The sequence below is a fragment of the Gopherus flavomarginatus genome, chromosome 4 (genome assembly GCF_025201925.1).
Source record: "Gopherus flavomarginatus isolate rGopFla2 chromosome 4, rGopFla2.mat.asm, whole genome shotgun sequence".
NCBI lineage: Eukaryota > Metazoa > Chordata > Testudines > Testudinidae > Gopherus > Gopherus flavomarginatus.
In genome coordinates, this window is record NC_066620.1 from 32,371,366 (window position 1) to 32,395,216 (window position 23,851).

Consider the following 23,851-nt stretch of genomic DNA (forward strand, 5'->3'; position numbering starts at 1 on the left):
CGCGCTGCCCCTGCTCTGAGCGCCGGCTCTGAATTCCCATTGGCTGGGAACTGAGGGAGTGATGCCTGTGGCTGAGAGCACCGTGCGGAGCCTCCTGCTCTGCCGCCAACTAGCGCTGGACCTGCTGGCACATGCAACACAGTGTCAGGACAGGTAGGGACTAGCCCGCCTTCGCTCCACAGCACTGCTGACCGGGAGCCACTGTAAGTAAGCCTGAACCCCACCCCTGAGCCCCAACCTCCTGCCCCAGCCGTGAGCCCCCCCAAACCCAGAGCCCCCTCTTGCACCCCAAACTCATCATCCCCAGCCCCACCCCAGAGTCCTCACACACCCTCACAGCCCAACCTCTTGCCCCATCTCTGAGCCCCCCAAACCTGGAGCCCTCCATATCCCAAACCCCTCATTCCTTGCCGCAGCCCAGAGCCCTCACCTCCTCCCACACCCTAAGCCCCACCCACCCCAGTGAAAGTGAATGAGGGTGGGAGACAATGAGCCACCAAGGTAGGGAAAATGTAGTGAGTGGGGGGAGGGAGGGTGCAGGGCCTCGGGAAAGGGGCGGGGCAGGGCCTCGGGGAAGGGGTGGGGCAAGAGTGTTCGGTTTTGTGTAATTAGAAAGTTGGCAACCCTACTCGGGCGAGGGAGATGGAGAGGCATCAATGGTGGGCGGGGGGGGGTTGGAGAGGTGTGGCTGGGGGCCATAGAGGGATGGGGTGGAGAAGGGCGGGCGGGGGGGACTTAAGGGGACGGAGGCAGAGAGGCACAGGTGGGGGATTTCGGGCAGCTGGCTGAGCAGGAACGGGGCCTGGGGCAGAGTATGGGCATGGCTTTGGGGGGAGGAGCTTGGGTAGGCCTCAGGGTGGAGCAGGGAGTTGGGCCATAGTTCGGGTGCTGGAGAACCCTCCCCACTTCTAAGGAGCTTCCAGCACTCACGCCCACCCTCCCCAAATTCAGGAGTCACACGCTGCCCATGTCTTAGAGTATTAAAAGATAAAGTGAAAAAAGGGTTATTGGAAAAGAACATGGCGAGGTAAAAAGCAATTTTCTATGCTAGCTATTATAGTTCATTATATAGTTCCCCTCCCCTGCCCCACGCCCAGGATTTTCATTGTATTTTAACTGGTTGGAGAGATGGCAAAACACTTTATGTAGACTCACATGATGATTAAGATATGAAAAAAATAAATTATCACTGCAAATGGCTTAGATCAATTGGGAAATATATATGCCCCTTAGAGGCTACAGTTATGGATAAATCTATATTATATCCACATTATAATCAGTATCACCATGTATTTATGTAACTCCCTGTCAAACTATTTACACTGGCAAATGAGAACTTGCTTCTGTGAGGATGTCAGGTCTATTTTTTTTTGAAGTCCCATAAGTGTTCATGGTGCTTTACAGACCATGTAGGGACCTTGCCCAGAAGATTTTATAACCTAATGCTCTGATTCTGCAAACAAACACTTATGCCTGTGCTTATCTTTCCCTAGTGTATTTCTCATCTGACTACTCCCCACCTGCTTTCTTTGTTATCCATTGCTGGGTTAAAATGAACAAAGGCCCGATCCTGCAAACACTTAGACGTGCATAACTTCACACACATGAAGTCAATAAGACTATCTATTTTTAATGTGCCCCTCACCAAAGTAACTAAAGATCAATTTTTATCAAGACGAAGTAAGCATGCTGTTATTTATTATTACTTTCCAATGGTGCCAACATGTGCTACGTGTAATACAAAAAGAAAATGAAGGCATGGTACCAGTGGGGTTAAAGGTCTTAGGTCGCAATTTAGTAAGGCATTAAACTTGTGCCTGTGTGAAGCACATCAAGGCACTACACCCATGCTTAAAATTAGGCACATGTGTAAGTACCTTGCTGAACTGAGACCACAGACCTTCCACTTCTAGGTTCAAATCCATCCAGATTAGTAGTATCCAAAAGTTTATTCACTGATGTCTGTTTGGTGACCTATGTGAAATGAATTTTATAATCTCAGTTCAGTTTCTAGCAGGCAGGTCTTTCTGGTAGTTTCAGGAAGAAGCCAGGAAGAGTGAAGAGGTATGAAGAGTGATCTATTTTCTACCATTCTAAAGAGGTACAAATACCGCCCCATCAGTACAGAATTATATTGGCTGAATGGTGTTAAGAATCTTGTATTGCCACTGTGTGTGTTCTTCCTGTTCTACAGATATAGAAGACTTCAGTTTCCAATATGTTCAACTTTGATACCTTTCAAAAGCACTAAATGAACAGGAAAATATTTAAAAAAACCACATTATAGCCCTCTCTAATTATTATAGACTTCATTCTGAAATGCAGAGAGAATCCTATTGAAATCCATGATAGGTGAGTTTATCAGATGATTTAATCATCTCATGGTAATTTGGATTTACAAATCAAAAGTGGTAGGAATATACAGATTATGAGAAATACCTTTCTTGTTAGATCTCTGAAACTGCATCACACATCATTTATATTACAAGCTCATGAATTAGCATTCACAAGCTTTTCCCTGTTGTTTGACATATTGCATCTTCCACAGGAAATGGTTAATCTTCAGTGAAAATATCATCTCTCAGCCCTGTGAATTTATTGGGGTTACAGAGGGAATGTATTCTTTGAAGTTGGCTGTTATTGCAGTAAAGTTGCATTAAGTAGTTCAAATTAAGTATCTGTAGTAATATATATCAGTATTACATACTACTGATATCAGGCTGGGAAGATCAAGGCTTTCGGGTACAGTTGCAAGGGCAAACTAGATTATGCTTGTTCTGTAAAAGCTTCTACCCCAAATTGTTTGTGATTTTTAAAAATTACTACGATTCACTTGTACAGAAATTAAAATCACTTATAATTTCAATTCACACATCACTACTGTTCCAGTAAAACTGAAGTATTTTCCATTTATTCCTGGTAGTACATTTTATTACATAGATACTATAATTTTGAATAGCTTTCCCCTCAGGGTTTATAGAAAGAGGTCTATTAAAATGTGTCCCTGTCTTTTTAACAGAATAAAACCAGGAAGAACACATGCTATGATGGAACCATGGGTTTAAACTTGTGGGAATTCAAAATGACAAGGGGAAGAAGTTGACTTGGGATGGATAGCAGGAGGATCCCAAGGGTCAGTACAGCAGGGTTTTGGTGCTTCTAGAAACAAACACATATAACAGTGTTTTGAATCACAAGGGTGGTTCATTTGCAAGGTAAGAAAGTAAAAATATTGAAGGCATCGGTCCAGATGATCTTTCCCATTTTACCAGGCATTGTAGTGCTTTTGATTAACTCCAGGACCACTCCTCCTTGTCCAGAGTCAAAAAAGAGAGGAAATATAAGCTGGCTGGTTAATAAGTGACAGCAACCACAATTACAGGGCAGGAGGTTACAAGAAGAAAGGAGCAACTAACAGGAGTGTTAAAAAAAACAAAGAAAAAGAGGAGTGATGTAGCTCTCTACTACTTAAGATGAGGATATGTTGTCAATGGTAAAATTGGTTTTCCATGAAATGTTTGACTAGATAAGAGAGGCAACCTACAATTACTAGAAGACTGTGAGAAAGTCCATAGCATTAGTCAGCTGAGGCACAGATCAACGTTCCAGACACTCAAACCATTGAAAAGCCAGCAAACCACATGAAGAAAGCAGAGAACAGCATGAGATTCAAGCTGCTCCCCAAACTCAGATACATCAGTGACTTGTACTTGGAGTGTGCTCATATTGTGGTTATACTCCTGGCAACTGCAGTAGATATATTTCAGGTTGCTGGTAGCAAGTGCCTGTCTCGACCTCATCTCAGAATTTGTATGTATTACTGGAAATACATCCTGGGAATAACATCAGTAGCCTCCTGTATATAGTATCATTTATTCTCTTTAAGTAATTAAACAATGACCTGATTTTCGGAGGTACTGAGTACCTCCATCTCATAGACTCATAGACTCATAGATTCTAGGGTCAGGAGGGACCAATGTGATCATCTAGTCCGACCCCCTGCACAAAGCAGGCCATAGAACCCTACCCATCCACTTCTATAACAAACCCCTAACCTATGTCTGAGTTATTGAAGTCTTCAAATTGTGGTCTCAAGACCTCAAGCTGCAGAGAATCCACCAGCAAGTGACCCATGCCCCACGCTGCGGAGGAAGATGAAAAACCTCCAGGGCCTCTGCCAATCTGCCCTGGAGGTAAAATTCCCTCCCGACCCCAAATATGGCGATCAGCTAAACCCTGAGCATGTGGGCAAGACTCACCAGCCAGCACTCAGAAAAGAATTCTCTGCAGTAACTAAGATCCCATCCCATCCAACATCCCATCACCGACCACTGGGCATACTTATCTGCTGATGATCAAAGATCAATTGCCAAAATTAGGCTATCCCATCATATCATCCCTTCCATAAATTTATCAAGCTTAATCTTAAAACCAGATATGACTTTTGCCCCCACTACTCCCCTTGGAAGGCTGTTCCAGAACTTCACTCCTCTAATGGTTAGAAACCTTCGTCTAATTTCAAGTCTAAACTTCCTAGTGTCCAGTTTATACCCATTTGTTCTTGTATCTACATTGGTACTAAGCTTAAATAATTCCTCTCCCTCCCTAATATTAATCCCTCTGATATATTTATAAAGAGCAAGCATATCCCCCCTCAGCCTTCTTTTGGCTAGACTAAACAAGCCAAGCTCTTTGAGTCTCCTTTCACATGACAGGTTTTCCATTCCTCGGATCATCCTTGTAGCCCATCTCTGAACCTGTTCCAGTTTGAATTCATCCTTCTTAAACATGGGAGACCACAACTGCACATAGTAATCCAGGTGGGGTCTCACCAGTGCCTTATATAACGGTACTAACACCTCCTTATCTTTGCTGGAAATACCTCGCCTGATGCATCCTAAAACCGCATTAGCTTTTTTAATGGCCATATCACATTGGCGGCTCATAGTCATCCTGTGATCTACCAATACCCCAAGGTCCTTCTCCTCCTCTGTTGCTTCCAACTGATGTGTCCCCAATCTATATCTAAAGTTCTTATTATTAATCTCTAAGTGCATGACCTTGCACTTTTCACTATTAAATTTCATCCTATTACTATTACTCCAGTTTACAAGGTCGTCCAGATCTTCCTGTATGATATCCCGGTCCTTCTCCATGTTAGCAATACCCCCCAGCTTTGTGGCATCCGCAAACTTTATTAGCACATTCCTGCTTTTTGTGCCAAGGTCAGTAATAAAAAGGTTAAATAAGATTGGTCCCAAAACCGATCCTTGAGGAACTCCACTAGTAACCTCCTTCCAGCCTGACAGTTCACCCTTCAGTACGACTTGTTGTAGTCTCCCCTTTAACCAGTTCCTTATCCACCTTTCAATTTTTGTATTGATCTCCATCTTTTCCAATTTGACTAATAATTCCACATGTGGAACCGTATCAAATGCCTTACTGAAATCGAGGTAAATTAGGTCTACTGCATTTCCTTTGTCTAAATAATCTGTCACCTTCTCAAAGAAGGAGGTCAGGTTGGTTTGGCACGATCTACCTTTAGTAAAACTCTGTTGTAATTTGTCCCAATTACCATTGACCTCAATGTCCTTAACTACTTTCTCCTTCAAAATTTTTTCCAAGACCTTTACTACAGATGTCAAACTAACAGGCCTATAGTTACTCGGATCACTCTTTCTCCCTTTCTTAAAGATAGGAACTACATTAGCAATTCTCCAGTCGTACGGTACAACCCCTGAGTTTACCAGTTCATTAAAAATTCTTGCTAATGGGCTTGCAATTTCATGCGCCAGTTCCTTTAATATTCTCGGATGAAGATTGTTGGGCCCTCCGATTTTGTCCCATTAAGCTGTTCAAGTATGGCTTCTACCTCAGATGTGGTAATATCCACCTCCATATCCTCATTCCCATTTGTCATCCTTCCATTACCCTAAGCTCCTCATTAGCCTTATTAAAGACTGAGGCAAAGTACTTATTTAGCTATTGGGCCATGCCTAGGTTATCCTTAACCTCCTTTCCATCCTCAGTGTTTAGCGGTCCCACTTCTTCTTTCTTTGTTTTCTTCTTATTTATATGGCTACAGAAACTTTTACTATTGGTTTTAATTCCCTTTGCAAGGTTCAACTCTACTTGGCTTTTAGCCTTTCTCACTTTATCCCTACATGTTCTGACCTCACTAAGGTAGCTTTACTTGCTAATCCCACCCTTCTTCCACTCCTTGTAGGCTTTCTGCTTTTTCTTAATCACCTCTCTGAGATGTTTGCTCATCCAGCTTGGTCTACATCTGCTGCCTATGTTTTTTTTCCCCTTTCTTGGGATGCAGGCTTGTGATAGTTTCTGCAGCTGCGACTTAAAGTAATTCCAGGCCTCCTCCGCATTTAGATCTACAAGTTCTTCAGTCCAATCCACTTCCCTAACTAATTTCCTTAATTCTTTAAAGTTAGCCCTTTTGAAATAAAAAACCCTAGTCCCAGATCTATTTTTGTTTATCCTTCTATCTAGTTTGAACTGAATTAGCTCATGATCACTCGAACCAAGGTTGTCCCCTACAACCATTTCTTCTATGAGGTCCTCACTACTCACCAAAACCAAATCTAAAATGGCATTCCCTCTTGTTGGTTCTTCAACTACTTGGTGAAGGAATCCATCAGCTATCACATCCAGAAAAATCTGAGCCTATTATTCTTGCTCCCATTGGCTATTAACTCCTGGGAATACTGGGCCCCACACCCCAATCTTTTATAGATGATTCATACTTTTGAATATCAAGCCATAGTTCCCACACAGCGATACCTTGTGCTTTACAAAATATAATATTTTAAAAATCCAACTTTAGCTCAGTTACAAGTTTTCTCCAGATTTACATTGTTTCAAAGGGTTAGAAATGTAAAGCAATAAATACGTGCTGCGGCTCAGATTGGTAGTTTTGCTTACGCTCCATAAAACAAGCTAGATTACAGCTTGCAAATCGTGGCTGAAAATACTAATGTATTTTGACACTGGATCCTGTATATCGTACAAACGGAATACTTTTTTATATGTGAAAATTTACAATTATAACGTGTCTCTTTCCTGTGGCTGTGTTTTAATTAGTGGTGTGGGGTCACTATACAGGGTGTTAGAGAACACCAGTATAAATGTTGTTAAAGAGTAAGCACTAGGTTTGATAAAGGTCATCCATATGGCCTTTAAATTGGTCATAGGGACCAAACAACTTGATGGAGATGACTTAGAAGAGTTGTGCTTCATCACCTTTCCTGCTTTGATTACCACTTACTAGCGAATTTGGTCTGTAGTCTTTATTCATTGGGCACTTTCTGAATTGTTTTGATAATGTTGGTGGGGAAAATGTACCCAGTACAGAATTTTTTTTATATTTGAGAGATCCATGGACAGTGTCACACATTATAAAACAGAAAGGAAACATGAGATGGGACAGCTCTGGGCTCATTGCTGCTCTGATTGCAAATCATTTTCCCCACACATTGCACTGACCGCTCAGTTTGGGCCTTCTGCATGCCAGCTGTGATAAAGAGTTGTTGCAGGCCCTTCTCTAATTCCCCCGGCCCCATGCCTTCATTTTTTGGTGGTGGTTGTCTGACATCTGAATACTAAAAAGCTTGACAATTTTTTCAAGCCTGGAGGTACTGATTCCTCAGAGACTTTACAAACTGTTTTTATTGCCCCTCCACCCCAGTTCTCTTATTGCAGTCTCTTAAATGACTGAGCAGAGAATGGATACCCTGCATACATGGCTACTGAGACCACCAAAATGTCATGACCAAGAGCAATACAAAGTTTACAAGCCTCAGCAAAGAAGAAATTTTGAAGAATAAAACATAACAGATGACAGGCGGAAGAACTAAAGAATGGACAGAGGATCCAGAATACAGGAATCAGGGGTGGCTCCAGGCCCCAGACCACCAAGCACGTGTTTGGGGCGGCATGCCGCAGGGGGCACTCTGTCGGTCGCCAGGAGGGCGGCGTCCTGCGGCTCCGGTGGACCTTCCGCAGGCATGCCTGTGGAGGGTCCACTGGTCCCACAGCTTCGGTGGAGCCTGTGGGAGGTCCACCGGAGCCGCAGGACCAGCGACCGGCAGAGCGCCCCCCACAGCATGCCGCCGTGCTTGGGGCGGCGAAATGTCTAGAGCCGCCCCTGACAGGAATCATAGACTCAAATATAAGTGCTGAGGGGAAGACTGGAAACAGTTAACATAAACAGGACTGCTAACTACCTGTATTTAAAGCTGTTTGGAGATAGATCAGTGAAAAAAGGCCATAATCATTACCTATCTCGTGGTGTGGGTCTATAACAGAATTTTAAAAGCAGCAAGAGTGGCTGGATGTCATATATATAAAACTCACCTTTCTCGATGCCCTCCTTAACTATACCGAAGTGCATGCTCACATGTACAGCAGCTGAGAAAACTGAAATTAAAATTCACAGTCCAGCATGCCTTAATTTATCCACCCAGAATCCAGGTTCATTTTGAAGGGAAGCTTGATATGTTTATTGTGTCTACAATAGAAGAAGCTTCTCTTTACTTGAAATTGTCAAAGGCACCTGGTAAAGGTGAGGGCATGGAAGACCACTGAGATCTTACTGAGCTACCATAAAGTTTCACTTTCTTAACTAATATTTTTTTTTCTTTAAATATATATTGCTTAGTATCTATTTAGCTATCAATCCAGAAAGAATACACCAAAGTGAGGGTCAGGTTGCCTTAGAAACATAAGCCCAATTGTACAGGCTTTGGAGAGAAAGAATATTTCTATTTTAGAATTTTGAACCGCCATCAATCATTATAGAAACTGATCATCTTCCACATAAGATATATTGACAATAGCAAACTCCATAGTAGAATAAAAGGACATTCTGGCTTTTCTCTCTTTTTGGGGATTATAGAACATTCTACCTGGGGTAGACTTATTTATTCATTTATTTTTAAATTTAAAGATGGAGGTGGTTATTGAACCCTGCAGAAAGTGGCCTTTGAAGAAGAGGAGAAGACACTCATCAATGTCTGGGTTCTGTTGGAGGGAAAAGATTGTAATACTGTTACATCAACTCCAGCTGTGTCATGTATTATAATTAATACTATTTAAAAAACCTAGAAGTTACTTAAAATGGATTTTCAATATATCGCATTGCTAGATATAAAGGTTTTTCAATGCCAGGGAATTAAAGTATTTTAGAGACAAAACTATAAGAAAGCACACTGATAGCAGAAATCTGCCCTTCTCATTGTTGTGGAAAGCTTTTGGCCACTCAACTTTAGACCTGAACTTTGTACAATATGATTTTAAAGCACAGCAATTGAAAGTCCTAAGGAAAAGAGTCTCTAATGGTATCCAGCAAACTGATTTTAGTTCCATGAGAATACAGTCAATTAACCCTTAATCATTTTCATCTTCATGATACTGGAAATGCTTCCAGGATTCGAATTATAGAATTATTATGCTATCAGTAAAAAAAAAAAATATTCCTGAAATACCAAAATCAAATTTAATTACTCCTGTGATTCCTCCAAAGATAGAGAGAAATCAGTATTTTTCTGACATTATGTTCTGTTTTTAATGTGTTGCAATAGAAGAGTTTCTCTGAGTATGGCCTAAGAGATCTATTACATAATTACTACCATCTGAGACATAAACACAATTACAATAGTGCTACCCTTGCCAGCCTGGAAGTTCCCAAATAGCTACACAATGTTCTGTGTAAGGTTCAGGGAAAGGCATGTAGTGGTATATGCCCCTCAAATGTCCTTCTTGAATTCTAAAGAGGGTGCAGAAAGAAGTGATTCAAAAAATCTGCCATTCTGTGATCCAAAAATACTTACTGGTTAAGCCCTGATAAGAAAATAAATCCCGCTCCAAATCTGTTGCATAAAACCATATTGCAACAGAAACTGATTGAAAATAGATGAAATGCTAGGCGAAGCCTTCAAAAGATTCGTTTCCATAATAGGAAGGTTGATGAGTAGCTGATACCTTGCAAAAATGTTCAGTATAGGAAACTGATCAAAATATATTTTAGTTTCCCTACATATCACATTTACTCCTTTCCTTATATGGTCACATAACAGGTTACAAGAAATGATCCATCCTATAAACACCTTCTACAGTCATTGTCAAACAATCTTCTCTTGATTCACAACTTGGAAAGAAAAAAAAAACAACCTGTTTCTATATCATCTACATCCTTTAGAAAACGTTTCTTCAGAAATAAGTAAGGTTATGCAAATCATCTGATACCAAAATATCCTAGTACAATCTTAGATAAAATACCTATATGCCCTTCTCTGGAAATTGCAATCAAACCACCAAGAACAGTAATATTGTAACGCACATAATACAGTTAATGGAAGCTTTTACTACATTAATTCATTTCATGTTATGTGAAACAGTAAAAAAATCTGTCAATGTAAAAAAAAAGAGAAAGAAAAAAGTCATAATTATACCTATCTATAATGTTTCCTCTTGACATTTTTAAAGACCAATCTAGTTAGAATTCCTTCTTTAAAAAATCTCAGCTGGGCATACAAATTAGATAAATGACCTTTTTTGAACTCCTTCCTTTCCCTTTGTCATTTTCTTCCTTTTAACTACCTCACACTCTCCCTGCTCCTGCTGAAGATTCTCTCACTCCCCAAACTCCTAACCAATGGATTCTGAATAGTTCTTCCTGCTCCTTTCACAGCTTTCCTCCTCCCTGGAGGGTTCCCAGCTGTCTGGACACACCACCCAAAAAACTGATCTTTTAAAAAATCCTGATCCCTTTGAAGTCAATGAAAGTTTGGCCACTGACTTCAGTGGTGCCAGGATTTCACCCAATATCTTGTAATAACGGTTAAAAAAAGGTAAACTGGACAAATCAAATTTTCTCCAATTAGTTCAACTGGCTTGCCCACTATTGTAATTTTGTTAGTATCTACTTTTATTTCTCCTGTGCATTGTAAGCCTCCTAGGGAGAAATAACCATAATAAACATTTGGTTTGCTGCATTATTAAGGGCAGATTTTTAATTCTCAACTACTAGAGACTGAAATCAGATGGCCGTTAAAACACTCACAGAAATTTTCCATTCCTCCTCTTTATGGCACATGGGGTGGGGGTGGATATCTTAATTAGTAACTAGTTATCTGTGACAGCATGCCTGAAGTGTTGAATGGAATTCTAACACTAAGGAGCAGTGAATGGCTCATATAACTATTGCAGTTCTGTGTCACTGATTCAGTTTACAGCCAGATCAAAAGTACTACCCCTCAGAAAGGATGGATGATCATGTGGCTAAGGCACTAGGCTTAGACTCAGGAGTTCTGAATTCAGTTCTGGGCTCTGCCCTAAAATTCATGTGCAACTGAGGGTAAGTCACTTAACCTCTCTGTACAATAGGGGATAATAATCCTCCCTTTTCCCCACTTTTTATCATCTTGTCTATAAGATTTTAAGTTCTTCCTGAGAGGGACTTCTCATGCTATATGTGGGTTCTGAATGTAATGTAATGGGATCCCAAATTTTGGTTGGGGCTTCTATACATTACCATAATACAAATAATTAGAGCAACCATAATCTGAGCTCAAATGGATGGTTGATGAGAACTGTTTTGGTAGATTTGCTCTTGTTTCTTGTAGAAATGTGGCTGCATCACAAAACACATCATTACGACTAGCACCTTAATGTAAATCTGAAGAGTGGCCCAAAAAAACAAGAAGTGGCATACCCAGAGCAATATTAAGGTATACGGCAGAGCAGCATGTAGGAAAGAGATGTGGACAGAGGATTTTAGTCTCTCGTATGTATTATACTGGACTCTTATGTCAACACAGATTGCAAGAAATGGCATCCCCAGTCTTGAAGTTCTAAAGAAGAAAAGAATTTTGAGAGAGGAGTATTTCTGCAGCTGTCCTACTGTCATCCTATGATAGCTCAGAAGATTAATCAATGCTCACATTAGTAGCAAAAAGAGTACCTGGGTAAATGATCCCATCATCATATAACTATAATCACACACACAAAAAACTATGTTAAAAGAACATTATTAAGATTGCAAAGTCAAGCAGTCAAAAGTAGGAAATGTCATAATTCAGGTTACTTGTATAACCTCAGTTCAGATCCTTTGAGCGTACGCATTATGATACAGTCGTTAATTACATGATCACATACTATGTTTTCTACAGGGATCACTGCCTCATTCAATGCACAGGACGGACCAGCTCTGGAGATGAATCAGGAGTGCATAGTGAAGGAGACTTTGTCTATAGGCTCCTGCTTCATTTGTTGTAGGAGTCAGATGGATGGTGCTCACTTAATAAGCAGCTATTCAATATTTTATTTCCTTCTTCACTACACAACCCTAATTCCTCCCCAGAGCAGGTCCATCCCGTGCATTGAATGGCACAGGGTTCCTGTGGAAAAATATCATACGATTATGTAATTAAAGATCATCATAATGCATACACACAAGGGGCGGGGAGGAGGGAGGGATAGATTGCGGTGGCACAGGCAACTTTAATTCTGATATTTCCTAACTTTTGACTGCTTGACTTTTCAACCTTAATAATGGTGTTTTAATATAGTTTTTTTGGTGTGTAATTCCCTAGGCTTTTAAAAGAGTAAACAAACAAAAAACAAACAGAAATTCCATCTTGTGACTTCATATTGACTCCCACATGGTTCATATACAGAGCTGAAACCTTTAGATCTACTTCCCAGGCCTTTGCCATTTGAGCTGATGATAGCAGTAGTATGTTTTTATTCTCCATGTGGACCAGCACTAAATACTGATTAGACACACACTTTGCCAGCTGGTTTCACAGATATTTGCTGACAGCAGAGGAATGGTTCCATCCCAGGCTCTGGAGTGGAGTGCTGTAGTAGGCACAGATTCTTCAATCAATTTCCCACAAACAGGACCCCTTCTGATCATCCCCTCCAACCTGTCCTTGTCACAGTCCCATCTCTGCCCCATCCCTAGCTTCGCATCCCAGTTCAATTCTCTTGCCCTGCCTCAGTCTCCCCTCCTCAGGCTTCTCATTCCAGTCCCAGCAAGTTCCAGTCTCACTCCGCCAGATTCTCATCCCAGCCTCCCCCTACTGGCAGTTCCAGTCTCCTCATCCAGCGAGTCCCAGACTGCCACCCTACCCCAACTCCCTTTTCCAGTTTCTGCCATCCTCTCAGTTTCCTTGTCTCATTCTACTCCCCTCCCTTTCCTGCAGGTCCAGCTCATATCCCCTCTCCATTTACTCAGGCAGCTTCCTCCTCCACACTGTGTGCGTTAGGTGGGAATCGAGAGATGAGGAATGGTCATTAAGAGCATAGCTCTTAGTTGAGGTGCCAGAGGTACAATTGCAGGGCAAGTCCTGCTTAGCCCCAGGTTGAGGCATCCCCAGTGCATACAGAATCTTCGGAAATTTAGCCTCTAAGTTTGAGGAAATCAGAACTGAGGATATATGAAAGGCTTATAACTTCACCATATTGGAGCAGGGCTTTCACAGGTATGACAAAAGGCACATCACTGATGCAATAGTCACCTGCCAACTCCACCATATTTTAAGTCCCTGATCCAAATCATGGGAGAGCTAGAGCTTTTCAAAGAAAAGATAACCAGAAATTACTTTTTACCATGGCAAGACAATATATTTTCCCTTAGTCTTATTTTTGGAAATGGCTTTATTTTAGCTAAAATATATAAATAAAAATAAAAAAAGAGAACAGTCGGAGGTAGCTACCAAGCTCAGCAAATTTAGGCCAAGCAGTTAAATTTGGCAAAGTTATAAGCAACTGAAAACAATTTTTTATAGTGGAAAGAGTCCAGCAACTGTATTTACAGGTGGAGTTATCATCCCTGCCTACAATTCTACATATAGCTCAATCCTGAAACTGCATCAAGGTGCCTTGAATTCAAGCTGCGATGTTTTATGGATTTGTATCTAAGCAACTCTAGAGGTATATCTGACCATAACTATGGGCAACACCCTGATTTGTTAAGCAATGTAACTTTGATTCTACACTATATCAAAAAATTAAATTATTATATGTACAGTAGTCTTGCAACATTGATATGTTTCATTTGTTAAAAGTCAGTCTTTTGTTAGAGAAGATTCATAGTAAGACAGAAGGATTTTTTGTATATCCTTAACGAAAATCTGAACTTAATTTATTCATGCTTCAGGAACAAAGTTTCTCTATTCATACAGGCTGCGAATGTCAAGTTTCTATTCAGAAGACATTCCATGGTGAAAATCTAAACCATTGAAAATAGGGATTTTAATAGTAGTGTTGACACAGTGTTAGCTACACCATCACAAATACAACCCTTTGATATATTATTCCATTATGGTAACAGACAGCAATGAAGCTGCCCTGTAATTTAGCACTTCAGTGCTTCAATATTAATGTAATGTGACAATGTTATTATTTGTGCTATTTTCCAGGCCATAACAGTGGTGTTTGTTTCCACAAATATGACATTATGCTTACTAATGTAGTTACACTTATGTACTGTGGTGGTGAAAACAGATGTAAACTCATAGAAAGACTCTTGTACAATACAGCCGAGCATTTGATTTGGGTTTTTAGTTTTTGCTGTTGTTGCCAGAGTCATTTTCAGCCTACTCTTATGAAAAAGCTGAGTGCCCTGGGAGGACAGTTTTCACTCCACAACCTGCTGTTACTAATACTTAGGATATTTGTGATGTTTTTTCTCAGAGGAGCCAGGATGCCAACCATTTGTAAGGATAGTCATTAACTGTCCTTTTTACACAGTATTCTATGTAATCCTATTTTGTGGGAACATTTTCTAGTGGCCTGCTTTGCACTTAACAATATAACATTTCCAACATACCACATCTACCCTGCATCTCCAAGTGTCAAATCATAGCAGAAGTAGTGATAAGCTCCCCCTCATCTTGCGTCAAGATATCCCTACATTGTTTCTCTTTCAGTAAATAAGAAACAGCACTATTTAGCGTGTCCCTACTTGTGCCATCATGGGCATTAATGGTCAGAATCTGCTGTATATCTGTTAACATTGGATGCACTTAAAAAGTTTCTACTGGACTGAATTTTTTTACAGATTCTAGTGATATTCCTGAATACGGTCCCCTATGCTGTAAACTGAGACATGCTGGTATGAATCAGTTTTCGCAGAGGATATTAGCTTCACTCTTCCAGGAAGTACCGTACATTCCCTGGATGGGATCACTAGAATCTTCTCCTCTCCACTTATAGATACATATAGGACATACTCAGTTTGTCGGAGGAGGAGACTGCTTCATGCTTTCCTTATTTTGAGCTGAATTTTGATACCCTTAACTTATGCGGAAAGCACTTTACTTCATAAAAAATCTCTTGCATGCATATCTATCTATCTATCTATCTATAGATATAGATATAGATATATATGATATTTTTGCATAGCTATCATAACTGTATTTTTCTGTACTATTTTTTCCCATTTTCCATTTCCTCTGAACTTTCTGCTGTAGAAATTAAGGACCAGGCAAGAGATATGTAAGTGAAGACTAGAGATGACACAATGTCAAACTTTCATGAATTGAGGTCACAATACTTGACACTAGTTGAGCAATGGTCTCAAGTTGCAGTGGGGGAGGTCTAGGTTGGATATTAGGAAACACTATTACACTCGGAGGGTGGTGAAGCACTGGAATGAGTTATCTAGGGAGATGGTGGAATCTCCATCCTTAGAGTTTTTAAATCCGGCTTGACAAAGCCCTGTCTGGAATGATTTAGTTGGTGTTGGTCCTGCTTTGAGCAGGGGTTGGACTAGATGACCTCCTGAGGTCTCTATCAACCCTAATCTTCTATGACATACTGAAAATATCAACTTAAAAAGAGCAACATCATTTGTACAATTTTAAAGAAATATATTAACTAAGACTTGCAAGAAACGTCAGGAAAAGTAACTAGACAACGTTTTTGTCTTAATCCACTGAAAAATAGTAGTAGGCTTTTACATGCTACCCAGTTTTTTTGTTACTCTAATATGCTACATGCACCATTTTGATATACTAAGCTTTCTGTTTTACTTAGGTTTGTAAATATGAAACAGGCAAATCCAAATTTACGAACTAACAAGTACAGAAATGTTCTTATGTCAGAATACTGGGGCAAATCCTCAGTTCCTGTAAATTGGTGTAGCTCTGTTGGCTTCAATAGAGCAATGCTAAAATACATCAGCTGAAGACTACACTTATTATGTTTTAAAGTGCACTTTTTTCTTTAGCAACAAAAAATGTTTATTACTAAAATGGTACGAGACAATTCTGTGGTCCATAATTGCTCCAAATTTTTCTTGATATTAGTATAAGCTTGGCTCATTTAAACACCATGGAATTTTACCCAGTGTTTTGAGATCTGTGCCAATATCAATATCAATAAGACACCCAGGAAAGTATACATGGCATCCAAATTAGCATCAAAATAAACTGTCTTTAGTAGCATAAGAACCCCACCCATTTTATCTGCACTGCAGGCCTCTGAAATCTGGAATTGTTTGTCTGAAGGCCTAACGGTAGACTCTCTCCTAAATACCTTGAATCTCTCCTTCTGAATTCTATCAGAAAGTGCAGCTCTCGAGAACTGGTTTTCTTCCACTTTTGTGATGGGAGATCATGAAAAAATGGGTATAATTGGGGCAACAATTAAAAATAACAGCAAAAAACCCCAACAATGAGAATCTTAGGAGAATCTTTTGTTATAAATTTTCCATATTTCCAAATTTCTCATCTCATAAATGTTTGGGACCTACCCTTGGAACCAAACATTGTTAACTCTTTTGAGATAACCACAGTTACTATGCTGGTCTAGAAATTGTTGAATAAAGAAATGAACTTTGTTGTAGACTGGACAGCCAAAATTACATATAGTAACCAAAAATGTGTGACTAGATATCTATATTAACTATCTTTCTACCACATTTGGCAGGATGTGGAATCCACACTCTCATTCAAATACCTGTACACAACTGTGAAAATCAAGATGCCAAGTCTGATTGAAATGCCCTTCTTGTAAATATGCAAAGGTTTCCAATAATCAGATATCTCAAATGGGATAAAGTTCAGTCCTCAGTAAGAAATCTTGACAGCTTCTATAACCCAATAGGCCTTATTCATTGCAGCATTATTGCATTTTCACACCAAGCTAACACCAGTGAAATCAAGGGGTCTAGACTGATGTAAAACCAGAGCAGCACACTGGTGAAGCAGGTCCCATATTTATCACAACTTCCATTTGCACCTGAGAACCAGATATTTGTGATTATTCAGATGAAATTAAAAAAAAAAAAAACAAAAAAAAACCTCTAAAACACTTGGAGTGGTTTTTATTTGACAGAGCTTAATGTGTCACCTAAAGAAATCTACAAAGAAAGATAATGAGCCTTGTCAACTGTTTCATAGTAATTACAGTTCTCATGAGATAAAGTTACAAAATTACAATATAGCTTAAGATAATAAAATGTGAAAGGTTTTTTTTATCATCAGAAAAAAACTATTTGCAATATTTATGCAAGGCTCATTTGAAATAGGTAACCATCAATGCATTAGATCAACTGCAATCAAGTATAAAACCCCCCAAATTCTTTCACAATGTTAGATGTAGTATTGTTGTCCCCCATTTATACTGTAATGCTTCATCATGTTTTTCCTACAAGCATCAAGATTATCTCAGAGTTTTGCCAGTTCAATTAACTATATAATATTAAATTAATACAGATTTCAGACATTTGCTTTAAATACTGCCCTAGAGCTGTAAGGCTTTTAGATAAGCATTCTCTAATTTACTTACGGTCATTGCACAATGGTCCACTAAAGGAGGTCATACTGCAGTCACAGCTGAATCCATCCCACTGCTGCAAGCACACTCCTTGGTTTGCACACGAATCCTCTTGGCATGTGGTACTGGGGCCTGATGAGAACATACAGAAGCAACTAGAATTTTGTCTTTAAAAGTAACATGTTTGTCTTTGGATCACATGACAGTTGCCAACATCTTAAATCTAATGAGGAAAGGGATCTAAAGTAGAATTTATTTAAATCTTTCTGTGTCATGTGGAGGCATATAACATTACAAATCTTTTGTTTTGGCTCCAAGACTGACAGAACAGGATTCATAAATATAAAGAAAACAAACAGAGGCAAGAGTTAATCCAAGGGAAGTAGAGATGTTAACACTGTAGCAACTATGATTAATTTCACATCACACCATTAACAGGCCAAACATTTTTTCCCCATAAAATTTATTTATTTATTCTTTTTTCTGCAAAACGTGTTCCAAGCAGCAAAACCAGGTACCATGGAAAATGGGAAATAAAACTACATGAAACAAGATCAGAAAATTAAAAACAAGCTAGGAAATGAAACCACATTGTAATGTACCTGAAATCTCAGAAAGTACTTTAAAAAGGAGCTGAGTCTAAAATAAAGAAGAATTAGGGGGTGGGTTTGCAGGAAGGAATGTTGGCAAGTATTTAGTCACATGCTTTATTGATCCCATGCAGGTTCTTTTTAAAACAGAAAATAAATAAATAAATCAGAGTACTAATGAGCCGGCATGCCCAAATGTGACACACATGAAAAACAAAGCTATTCTATTTCTAGAGATTCATAACTAGACCACTGAAAAATAAAAGAACTTTTTTAAAGGGTATGATCAAAGCACTAAAGCAATCACTATACAAACATACTAAAGACTGAAAGCCTTTATGCAAAATATGCTGTAAAATGAAGGTTCTTGTATCATGTTTAAGGGTAAAAAGGGAAAATCTGAAACAAAACAACACACTTTATTGCAGGAAATGTACAGAGCATTTATTGTAGAAATCCAACTGCGCATTCTGGGTTTCAGTCTTTTTTAATACACACAGGGCTATCTACCTTGCAAATCAGCTTTCATCAATGCAACTTTGTCGGCAAAATAAAAAAAAAAGCAAAATATATTAAATGTTAGTAAGCAATATTGAAATGGCAGCAAACACAGAAAAACATTCAGAGTAAAGTGCATGCTGCTGTTAAAGAGAGAAAGAAATGCCATATAACACAAACAAATCAATGCTAATAGCCATAAATCTCTAGGCAAGCCAAAATGAGAAAACAGTAATTTGCCAGTATTTTACTACAAATATAACGGTTAATTGAGCTGATGACATGTAATGAAGGAAAATTAGAAGTTTTTTTTCTTCTTCTTGGATAGATATGAATGCATTAGCAAAGTGAACGCATGGCTGCATCCTGACTAGTCATTCGTCATGTTCAGATACAGTGAATTCTACAGTCATTAGCACATTATCCCTTCCCATTTTCCTCTACTTTAGACCTTTCTGTGTGACTGGGAGAATTAAGATAGAAATATACATCAAGAACCATATATTGACTTGGATCAACATACACAGATCTCCCATTGACATGCACTAATCAAGGAAATAATATGGTCCTAATCCTTATAAACCCTTTTCAGTAATTTTGGAGACTGAGACATCCACTTAAATCTTTTAAATTTTAAATTAAATCCCAAAGAAAGATTCTAATGTGGATTTTTCTTATCCAGTCTTATAAGAATCACTCATTTGGGGGTATTGAACAAGGCCCAAAATCTGTGAGATACTTAATCATGTGCCCAGTTTAAAGCACATCAATGTGACTTGTCACATGCTTCAAGTTAGTCAAGTGCTTAAGTACCTTGCTGAACTGGGACCCAAAAGATCATCACAAGACTAGGTCTAGCAATAGAGTATACTATTGATCACAGTTTAACCAAAAGTATTGATTAGCTCTGATATATTTAGCCTGTATACTAAAATGCTGGTATCTATTGGCCAGGATGGGTAAGGAATGGTGTCCCTAGCCTCTGTTTGTCAGAGGATGGAGATGGATGGCAGAAGAGAGATCACTTGATCATTGCCTGTTAGGTTCACTCCCTCTGGAGCACCTGGCACTAGCCACTGTCAGTAGACAGGATACTGGGCTAGATGGACCTTTGGTCTGATCTGGTATGGCCGTTCTTATGTTCTTATATCAGGTTAATCTGAAATTGTATGCAGCAGCTAGTGATCTGTATTCAGCAAAGAAGGGACCTATAGGGCAGCCATTCCACTTTCTTAGCAGTTTTGAGTTCAAAAGTTTTTCTTTAAACATTTGGGCATTACATCATTCTTTGTACACATTTGGGTATTATAATGGTTGACAAGTCACTCACATTTTTTTTTAAACCAGAATCTGCTACTTGGACACCTTACAAAAATGAACTGAAAATATCTGTAGGTGTTTAAATGCTATATATTCATGCATTCACACTTTAGTTATGCAATGTTGTATCTCATCATCAAATTAAAATTAGAAAAAAGTCATGCGGAATTAAAGTAGAAAAACACAAACACCAAGGCAAAAAAAATTAAAATAAAGTGAATGCTAAAATGCATGGATGTAGAAAGAAATACTTTTTGCAACTTAAGGAACAATTGCCTTAATGAGTTTTTGCTATTGCTCATATCATTCTGAGTGTTTATCGCTTTGCTGCTCTTGCATATTATGTGTAAATATTTCTCCAACAGAATTTGCTAAGAAACACAGATTGGTTACAATCATATCACTGGTTTTAAGTGTAAATAATATTTAAAAAGTATGTTTAACTGATGCTAGAAAATGTTAATAAATATTACCATTGGGTTCATCATTTTAGGTACATATTATAGATCTATTTTTATTTATCTAAGCTACTCAGTAAGATGCTATCATATGCAGCTTTGAGTACTTGTGGTATAAATATAATTTTGGTTCATCTTCACTGCAGACTTTAAAAAAAAAATTTAAAAATTGATTGGATTTATTTCTTTGCATGGGTAATTCATTTTATTTTTGTAAAGTAAGGACATGGATTGGTTTGGGAGTTACACATTTAACACAAACGCTTCATATTACCTAATGGTATGTCTTGATGTCTTGTGGTACATCAAGAAGATAACTCAAAAGTTACCTTATGTCACCACTGTCCATCACCATGTGCGCTGAGGAAAATATTAAACTTTTCTATGGGAGGCCCTGATCCCATTTCAACTGAAGTGTATGGAAAAATTATTGAATTCAGTTGAGCAAGATCCATCCCTAATGACCAAACATAAAAGCGACTGTTATGACCTAGCTTTCGGTTAATTAGTCACAAGTCTATTTAGCAATTTTTTTATAGTTCTAGCTTTGTAGTTTCTTGTCACTGAAGATTTGTCAACAAAGAGGTACCTACAAAGTATAACTTTTATTCAAGAACCAAAACTACATGGAGTTCAGGCATTTGTTTTTGGCGGCAACCCTGAATTCCTGTGATCCTTAAAAACTTGCCTTGTCCCACTTGCCTACCTATGAAAAGTATCACAAACCAGGCCATGATCTTGCAAACACTTATGCATGTGTTACATTAAACACAGAAGTAATTCCACTGAAATCAATAGGATTTCTCACGATAGTAAAGTTAAGCATCTACATATGTGTTTTCAGGACAATAGCCTAATAAAGAGAAGCCCTGATCCTGCAGCTGATAGCGCAAGGGTGAACTGTGGTAATGGGTCTCTGAACAGACATAGGAGTCTGTCACATGATATCAGTTGTACCTAAGTGAGCATGTACAATTCCAATGCTCATAATTTGGTCAAAAGTCTCATGATATTTGGCATTTTTCTTGAAGTCTCAACTCATATAATCAGTTGATTATATGATCATCTTAAAGTAAGTTCCTATCTCTTATGATTAATAGAGAAAATATGGCTCAGAAACTGGAAGGCAAATACAAATATTATGATTTTTAAGCCAATCTCATGATTTTGGGGTCCTGTCCCATGATCTTTGAATGCCTAGGCTTGGCAATATTGCAGTCTTCTCTCATAGGGGAGAACTTTAAGAAGTTGACCGATCAAACACGAGCAGCCACTCTTCCTCAAAAGGAAAACAGATCATCTAAAAATCAGAACTGTCAAATGATTAAAAAAATTAAACATTATGGCATGAAGAGGAAGAGTAGTGTAGATAACAGACTAACAGGTGACGTTGGTGGTAGAATGTCCGTGCCTAACAGGGTACAGAATGTGAGTGAAGCCAAACGGCAAAAATTAAGACGTCTGTACACTAATGCGAGGAGCCTAGGGAACAAAATGGAGGAACTAGAGCTACTGGTGCAGGAAGTGAAACCAGATATTATAGGAATAACAGAAACGTGGTGGAATAGTAGTCATCACTGGAGTACAGGTATTGAAGGCTATGTGCTGTTTAGGAAAGATAGAAATAAAGGCAAAGGTGGTGGAGTAGCATTGTACATCAATGAGGAGGTTAACTGTAAAGAAATAAGAAGTGATGGAATGGACAAGACAGAGTCTGTTTGGGCAAAAATCACACTGGGAAAGAAAGCTACTAGCGCCTCCCCTGAGATAGTGCTTGGGTGTGCTACAGACCGCCGGGATCTGATTTGGATATGAATAGAGACCTCTTTAATGTTTTTAAGGAAGTAAACACTAATGGGAAATGTGTGATCATGGGAGACTTTAACTTCCCCGATATAGACTGGAGTACAAGTGCTAGCAAGAATAGTAGGGATCAGATTTTTCTGGATGTGATAGCTGATGGATTCCTTCACCAAGTAGCTGAAGAACCAACAAGAGGGGATGCCATTTTAGATTTGGTTTTGGTGAGCAGTGAGGACCTCATAGAAGAAATGGTTGCAGGGGACAACCTTGGTTTGAGTGATCATGAGCTAATTCAGTTCAAACTAGATAGAAGGATAAACAAAAATAGATCTGGGACTAGGGTTTTTGATTTCAAAAGAGCTAACTTTAAAGAATTAAGGAAATTAGTTAGGGAAGTGGATTGGACTGAAGAACTTGTGGATCTAAATGCGGAAGAGGTCTGGAATTACTTTAAGTCGCAGCTGCAGAAACTATCACACGCCTGCATCCCAAGAAAGGGGAAAAAACCATAGGCAGGAGTTGTAGACCAAGCTGGATGAGCAAGCATCTCAGAGAGGTGATTAAGAAAAAGCAGAAAGCCTACAAGGAGTGGAAGAAGGGTGAGATTAGCAAATAAAGCTATCTTAGTGAGGTCAGAACATGGAGGGATAAAGTGAGAAAGGCTAAAAGCCAAGTAGAGTTGAACCTTGCAAAGGGAATTAAAACTAATAGTAAAAAGTTCTATAGCCATATAAATAAGAAGAAAACAAAGAAAGAAGAAGTGGGACCGCTAAACACTGAGGATGGAAAGGAGGTTAAGGATAACCTAGGCATGGCCCAATAGCTAAATAAGTACTTTGCCTCAGTCTTTAATAAGGCTAATGAGGAGCTTAGGGTAATGGAAGGATGACAAACGGGAATGAGGATATGGAGGTGGATATTACCACATCTGAGGTAGAAGCCATACTTGAACAGCTTAATGGGACAAAAATCGGAGGGCCCAGACAATCTTCATCCGAGAATATTAAAGGAACTGGTGCATGAAATTGCAAGCCCGTTAGCGAGAATTTTTAATGAATCAGTAAACTCAGGGGTTGTACCGTATGACTGGAGAATTGCTAACATAGTTCCTATCTTTAAGAAAGGGAGAAAGAGTGATCCAAGTAACTATAGGCCTGTTAGTTTGACATCTGTAGTATGTAAGGGCTTGGAAAAAATTTTTGAAGGAGAAAGTAGTTAAGGACATTGAGGTCAATGGTAATTGGGAAAAAGTACAACATGGTTTTACTAAAGGTAGATCGTGCCAAACCAACCTGATCTCCTTCTTTGAGAAGGTGACAGACTATTTAGACAAAGGAAATGCGGTAGACCTAATTTACCTCGATTTCAGTAAGGCATTTGACA

At 39.1% G+C, this 23,851-nt stretch overlaps 1 protein-coding gene across 15 annotated transcripts in view; it reads right to left on the bottom strand.

The window, feature by feature from the left end:
- Positions 1-23,851, bottom strand: part of NRXN1 (neurexin 1) — a 1,267,446-nt gene that overhangs the window by 564,927 nt on the left and 678,668 nt on the right. For all 15 annotated transcript variants that reach the window (XM_050951741.1, XM_050951740.1, XM_050951749.1 and 12 more), the window contains one exon: positions 17,812-17,931. In XM_050951741.1, the coding sequence (XP_050807698.1) occupies positions 17,812-17,931 (120 nt within the window). The remainder of the gene's footprint in view (positions 1-17,811; positions 17,932-23,851) is intronic.